Source organism: Conger conger, chromosome 5 (genome assembly GCF_963514075.1).
Source record: "Conger conger chromosome 5, fConCon1.1, whole genome shotgun sequence".
NCBI lineage: Eukaryota > Metazoa > Chordata > Actinopteri > Anguilliformes > Congridae > Conger > Conger conger.
Window position 1 is genome coordinate 64,816,469 of NC_083764.1, and position 7,500 is coordinate 64,823,968.

General features: G+C 51.0%; 2 protein-coding genes across 2 annotated transcripts in view; one reads left to right on the forward strand and one right to left on the reverse strand.

Moving 5' to 3' along the window:
• The window catches only part of LOC133129100 (BTB/POZ domain-containing protein 2), an 8,159-nt gene extending 5,797 nt beyond the window's left edge, over positions 1–2,362 (forward strand). The window contains exons 7-9 of the mRNA XM_061242936.1: positions 1–30; positions 1,512–1,658; positions 2,146–2,362. The exon at positions 1–30 is cut by the window's left edge and continues 58 nt beyond it. Coding sequence (XP_061098920.1) covers positions 1–30; positions 1,512–1,658; positions 2,146–2,307 — 339 coding nt within the window. The 3' untranslated portion in view covers positions 2,308–2,362. The remainder of the gene's footprint in view (positions 31–1,511; positions 1,659–2,145) is intronic.
• Positions 2,363–4,633: 2,271 nt separating this feature from the next.
• LOC133129110 (elongation factor 2b-like) overlaps positions 4,634–7,500 on the reverse strand; it is a 16,803-nt gene continuing 13,936 nt past the window's right edge. Inside the window, exons 12-13 of the mRNA XM_061242954.1 lie at positions 7,162–7,294; positions 4,634–5,760 (exon numbers count right to left, since the gene is read on the reverse strand). Of these exons, the coding sequence (XP_061098938.1) occupies positions 5,567–5,760; positions 7,162–7,294 (327 nt within the window). The 3' untranslated portion in view covers positions 4,634–5,566. The remainder of the gene's footprint in view (positions 5,761–7,161; positions 7,295–7,500) is intronic.

Below are 7,500 nucleotides of genomic sequence, written 5' to 3' on the forward strand. Positions count from 1 at the left end.
GGCCCCACAGACTATCAGGTCAACATCCAGGTACGTCTCCACGGTAATGTGTGTGTGTGTGTGTGTGTGTGTGTGTGTGTGTGTGTTAGAGGGCTAACCGCCTCTCCCAGTAACACGGCGCTAAAGCTAACGGCCTCACACAGACCGTAACACGGTGCTAACGCTAGCCTCCTCTCCCACAGATCATCCACACAGACAGTAACACAGCGCTAACGCTAGCCTCCTCTCCCACAGATCATCCACACAGACAGTAACACGGCGCTAACGCTAGCCTCCTCTCCCGCAGATCATCCACACAGACAGTAACACGGTGCTAACGCTAGCCTCCTCTCCCACAGATCATCCACACAGACAGTAACACGGCGCTAACGCTAGCCTCCTCTCCCGCAGATCATCCACACAGACAGTAACACGGCGCTAACGCTAGCCTCCTCTCCCGCAGATCATCCACACAGACAGTAACACGGCGCTAACGCTAGCCTCCTCTCCCGCAGATCATCCACACAGACAGTAACACGGCGCTAACGCTAGCCTCCTCTCCCGCAGATCATCCACACAGACAGTAACACGGTGCTAACGCTAGCCTCCTCTCCCGCAGATCATCCACACAGACAGTAACACAGCGCTAACGCTAACGGCCTCACACAGACAGTAACACGGCGCTAACGCTAGCCTCCTCTCCCGCAGATCATCCACACAGACAGTAACACGGCGCTAACGCTAGCCTCCTCTCCCGCAGATCATCCACACAGACAGTAACACGGTGCTAACGCTAGCCTCCTCTCCCGCAGATCATCCACACAGACAGTAACACAGCGCTAACGCTAACGGCCTCACACAGACAGTAACACGGCGCTAACGCTAGCCTCCTCTCCCACAGATCATCCACACAGACAGTAACACGGCGCTAACGCTAGCCTCCTCTCCCGCAGATCATCCACACAGACAGTAACACGGCGCTAACGCTAGCCTCCTCTCCCGCAGATCATCCACACAGACAGTAACACGGCGCTAACGCTAACGGCCTCACACAGACAGTAACACGGCGCTAACGCTAGCCTCCTCTCCCACAGATCATCCACACAGACAGTAATACGGCGCTAACGCTAGCCTCCTCTCCCACAGATCATCCACACAGACAGTAACACGGCGCTAACGCTAGCCTCCTCTCCCGCAGATCATCCACACAGACAGTAACACGGCGCTAACGCTAACGGCCTCACACAGACAGTAACACGGCGCTAACGCTAACGGCCTCACACAGACAGTAACACGGCGCTAACGCTAGCCTCCTCTCCCACAGATCATCCACACAGACAGTAATACGGCGCTAACGCTAGCCTCCTCTCCCACAGATCATCCACACAGACAGTAACACGGCGCTAACGCTAGCCTCCTCTCCCGCAGATCATCCACACAGACAGTAACACGGCGCTAACGCTAGCCTCCTCTCCCGCAGATCATCCACACAGACAGTAACACGGCGCTAACGCTAGCCTCCTCTCCCGCAGATCATCCACACAGACAGTAACACGGTCCTGGGACAGAACGATACCGGCTTCAGCTGCGACGGGTCGGCCAGCACCTTCCGGGTCATGTTCAAGGAGCCGGTGGAGGTCCTGCCCAACGTCAACTACACCGCCTGCGCCACGCTGAAGGTGCGGCCTGGGCAGCCATCTTGTCTACTTCATCACGGTTTAAAAAACAAAATTGACCCGAAGGCCAGGGAAAATAGAATTTTTATAGAAGTTGGTTATTTTGGGAATTGATGTTGATCGATGTTGACACTCCTATCCACGGCGATTTGCACGTAACATTTTTATGTATAATTTTATACAGATGGATATTTCTTTACTGAACCAATTCAAAGTACCCTCGCGTACAACATTAGTGTGCTACCTGAGAATCGAAAAGACAACCTTTCTGTTTCGAGCCCATCTTACACTTATCCAAAGCGACTAAGTTGATTAGCAATGTGGGCCCAAGGGCCAGACCTTCCAGGTCCCAGTCAAGTGCCTCAGCCAAATACGGTTAATACGCTGCCCACAGCTAACCACTCCCACACATGCTTACGAGGCTGGCCATTGGCTCAGCAGCAGCGGTGAGCGACGGCGATTGGTCTAAATCTGTCCCTCCTTCCCGCAGGGTCCGGACTCCCACTACGGCACCAAGGGCATGCGCAAGGTGACCCACGAAATGGCGGCCACCGGCACCAAGACCTGCTTCAGCTTCTGCTACGCGGCCGGCAACAACAACGGCACGTCCGTGGAGGACGGACAGATCCCCGAGGTCATCTTCTACACATAGTGACCCCTGACCCCTGACCTCCGGGCAGGGCGGGGCAGGGGGACGGGACTGTGGCATGGGGGGGGTGGGGGGGTGGGGGGGGGGGGTTGGTGGAGGAGGAGAACATCGAACATCGTTTTGACGACAACTTTTACGGCCTGCTGATTGGTCGGCTGGACTCTGCGTGGTTGAGGCGGCCGGGGCGGATGTGATGCCGGCCGAACAGGAAGTGAGAACATGGCCGTCGAGCGATGTGTTCTCCCGCTGCTCAACGGCATGGGGGAGAGCGCTGGACGTGGGGGACATTAATAACGCAACCCGGCATTCTGTCTTTCTCTCTCTCTCTCTGTTTGTTTGTTCTTTACCTCGTTTACGCTAAAAGGAGGTCGCTCTCGTTCCTTGCTGCAGCACTTGGCAGCGGCCGCGTCACGGAGATCCCTCTCTCTCTCTCTCTCTCTCTCTCTCTCTCTCTCTCTCTCTCTCTCTCTCTCTCTCTCTCTCTCTCTCTCTCTCTCTCTCTCTCTCTCTCTCTCTCTCTCTCTCTCTCTCTCTCTCTCTCTCTCTCTCTCTCTCTCTCTCTCTCTCTCTCTCTCTGAGTCGGCTAAACGAGCCGTTTCCAGATCATTCTACGAGACCCCGTTGCTTTGTGGAAGCTGGACTAGCCAGGTTGTGCTTTCTGAACGGTGGAGGGATTGCAGTGACTCGTCTGATGAAACTTTAAACAAGGATGTGATTAAACGATACGAACTTTCATGTGTAATGTAAACTTCGTCCTTAATTGGTCTTTGTGTCGCCAGTGTGGTGATCTGGGACTTCAGTGGTTGTAAATTTGCTTTGGGGGGGGTGAATGGTGCAGCTCATACCTAGTGAACCCCCCCCCCCCCCCCCCATTAGCGCAGCCATACACATACTGTTATGAAAAAAAAAAAAAACAATGCAAATTAAATCAGAAATGATATGTACCGTGTACTTCTGCAGTTGTACCGTTAAAATATTTAACATTAGGAGAACTAACGGATTGTAGATATGAATGTGAGGGCACTCGAAACAAACTGCCACGGAAAACTGAAGCTTCTGGAATTTGGGATTAAAGACTCCGAAGACGAAACCGTTGTTACTGTGACAACGGAACGTGACCTAATGCGTTCCTGTCTTGCTGGTTAAAAAAAAACAAAAAAAAAACTAACCGTCTCAATCTCCTCATTTCCTTCCAATTGTCCAATGGTTCCAATGAGTTGATCGTTTTACATTCTTTTTTTCTTTTCTTTTTTTTCTAAACCACCTTAGCCAATATGACAAAAAAATAAAAATAAAGATCTGCCTCCCAGAAGGTAATATGTATGTCCCAATACTCAAAACTATCCTCCTTCCCTCCACTCACCTCCTATCTGGACGTATGGGGGGAGGAGATGAGTGGAGGAAAGGAGGATACAGTTTTGAGTATTGGGACGCACACATTACCAGTCCTGGGGCTCATTCCAATCGCTCATTTTCACTCCTTTCCCAGCATCCTTAGCTCCGCCCAGTGGAGCCTGCAAGAATAGGATGCTAGCGCAAGAGGCAGAGGAACCTTGTACTGGGCAAATGAGAAAACGCCCTTCCGTCAAACGTCCGCTTGAAGGCACATCAGACCTGGCAGATGGGGAGAGGTGGATCCACAGGTCAGTTACAGACGTGGCAGATGGGGAGAGGTGGATCCACAGGTCAGTTACAGACGTGGCAGATGGGGAGAGGTGGATCCACAGGTCCGTTACAGACGTGGCAGATGGGGAGAGGTGGATCCACAGGTCAGTTCCAGACGTGGCAGATGGGGAGAGGTGGATCCACAGGTCAGTTACAGACGTGGCAGACGGGGAGAGGTGGATCCACAGGCCAGTTACAGACGTGGCAGATGGGGAGAGGTGGATCCACAGGTCAGTTCCAGACATGGCAGATGGGGAGAGGTGGATCCACAGGTCAGTTACAGACGTGGCAGACGGGGAGAGGTGGATCCACAGGTCAGTTACAGACGTGGCAGATGGGGAGAGGTGGCTCCACAGGTCAGTTACAGACATGACAGACGGGGAGAGGTGGATCCACAGTTTGATCATGCATACACCATACTTCTTTGCTGAAGCCTCCTCCCTCCTTCAAGGAGAATTTAATGGGTTTGGAACGTCCTCAAAGATGGCAGACGGCTTTTGGTTTCCAGCCCTGGTACGGATCGAGGAGACGAGCAGGGATGAAACGATCGGGCTGAGCTCCTGGGCTCAGAGGCACACGGTTCGGCCTGAGGCTGAAGACCCACCGTGCCATTGAAAATAACTATGAAAACAAACTCTACAAGATCAAGCACTTACAAGCATGCTTTTGAGGAGAGAGAAATCTTTATTTGTAGGAACTTTAAATCTGTAACCTCGTCGACATTCTTGCATTAAAAACCCAAGATGGACAACCTGGAGAAAAACCCAAAAGACTACGGAGAGCAGTCAACACTCTCAGTGCGTGGTTCTCACCAGTGGTCCTCACTCCTGGTCCCGGAGAGCTGCAGGGTCTGCTGGTTGTGGATTCTTCACCTTATTAATATCAGCAACCAATTCGGACCCAAGAGCCCAGGTGAGGTGAGTTAATTGATCAATTAAAGCAGCTAATTACAATTAAGGGCTGACTAACAACAAAAGCCAGCACACCCTGCGGCTCTCTCAGTCCTGACCTATGCTTTGGAACAATTCTTAACCAAAAAAATAATGAATTTTGCACCAACTCGACATGACGAACCCTGAATGTCAAAAACGGCTGTATTTAAACCTTTAGGACAGGGATGGAGAAGAAGGGCCGTATGTTTCTGGACCTTGCATACACACAATTCACATTTTTAAACATTTAAATGCAATATTTGTACACAACTGTAAAAAACAATGTGGGCATTGGGGAAAAAACCCAACAAAGTGCAAAGTGTTTGACCCGTTCCCACTATGAAGGAAGAAGTGTGCAGTGAATCTACAGCCTTTCTCCTCCTCTATTCTATCCATCGCACACCTACAGATCCAAACCCAGTGATCACGTTTTATTGTCCTTCATTGACGCTTTATAGTCTAATATTTTTGTCCAGTTTCTGGACAGACTTTCCATATTTGGCAAGTGCATTTGTTAAATGTATTTTCATTTTCTGTTTTTATTCCAATTCTTTAATCTTTTCTTTGTTTAAACAGTGCTCGCAGTGTGACCGTAACGGTCTTGTCCCCCTGTATTGTGGGGTGGAGGAGGAGAGGAGAGGAGGAGGAGGAAGTGATGTGACAGGTTACAGTTTGTCCAGGTAGTTCTCCAGGGCCGGGATGCCCTCCTTCAGACCCTTGCGTTTCCTGGTTTCCCTGACGACCGCAGCGGGCTTGGAGGCGGGGTCCCAGGGGTCTCCCTGGAGGATCTGCCAGTGGTTGAACACGCACTGCGGGAAGGCCTGTCCGCCCGTGCTGGAGCGCAGTTCTGCTGTGAAACCTGGAGGGAGGGGGGGATCATCAAAATCATCATCACCACCATCATCATCATCATCATCACCACCATCATCTTCTCCATCATCATCATCATCATCATCATCATCACCACCACCACCATCATCATCACCACCACCACCATCATCATCATCATCATCACCACCACCACCATCATCATCACCATCACCACCATCATCATCATCATCACCACCACCACCACCATCACCATCATCACCACCATCATCACCACCATCATCATCACCATCACCATCATCATCATCATCACCATCATCATCATCATCTCCATCATCACCACCATTATCATCACCACCAAAAGTAATCAGAGAAAAGTCTGGCCTGCGCACAGAACAGAGCCGCCCTCACAGAGCCGCCCTCACAGAACAGAGCCGCCCACACAGAACAGAGCCGCCCTCACAGAACGGAGCCGCCCTCACAGAACGGAGCCGCCCACACAGAACGGAGCCGCCCACACAGAACAGAGCCGCCCTCACAGAACAGAGCCGCCCACACAGAACAGAGCCGCCCTCACAGAACAGAGCCGCCCACACAGAACAGAGCCGCCCTCACAGAACAGAGCCGCCCTCACAGCCTACAGAAGTGACTTCGGCCCGGTGCGCTAGTGTTCTCTTTTTCCATCGGATGACATTGGAATGTTTATTAATAATTCACAACAACCACCCTAGCTTATTTTTAGTGATGATACAAACACATCAGCCAGTCTTATAAAAACACTAGTGAGGATTTCTTAAACCATCACACAAAACTTTCATAAGTCACGATCAACCCCCCCCACTTGGCCTGGCCTCATCCTGGCATTCCGGGGATTCCCCGCTTGAAGCAAGGGAAGGAAATGTCGGGAAGAAAGCTTACCATTTCATACAAAAATATGCCTGGTGCTTCTTAGACCCATTAAGCCGGGTCAGCTGATTCCAGTAATCAGCTCTGCCTCCGGGCTGAAGAACTGTGCTAATGACCAAATCCAGGTGGTTGGAATAAAATACTGGGGAGGACTTTTACACTCTGAACGTGGATCTTCCACCTCAGCGAATAACAAAAAGCATACCAAAAAGGATTTTACCGACAGTCTGTTCTGTAGCACGCCGTCCCTGGCGCTGATTACAGTACAGACGCAACACGGCGCACTGTATTTTATTGCAAATATGAGAAATATCCAGACGTGTGATTCCAGGAGGGGAGTTGTGCAGCCCTGGCATGGATCAGCAACACGGAGGATTCCAACGTGGGCCATAACGCATTAAACATCTCATTGTGTGATTAAACATCTCATTGTGTGATTAAACATCTCGTCGTTTGATTAAACGTCTTGTGTGATTAAACATCTCATTGTGTGATTAAACATCTCGTTGTGTGCCGTGTTGCTCACCGAAGGACTCGTTGACAGGCATGTAGGCCTTGACGACGAACATGGGCGTGCCCATCACCTGCGTCTCCTCGAACACGTGACCGCGCTTCCTGTTCAGCACGCCATAGATCCCGCCCACAACGTGCTCCGGGCACTGCGGGGAGAACTAGCCAGTCAGCATCAAGCGTGCCAGTCATGTGACTCCTATCTCTAAACCCACTCACCTCACCCCAAGGAGAAAAATTAACAACCAGCCTCAGAAAAGAAAAACATTGGGCACACACACACACATTCGCACACACACACACACATACACATACACACACACACACACTCTCATTACATTACATTACATTATTG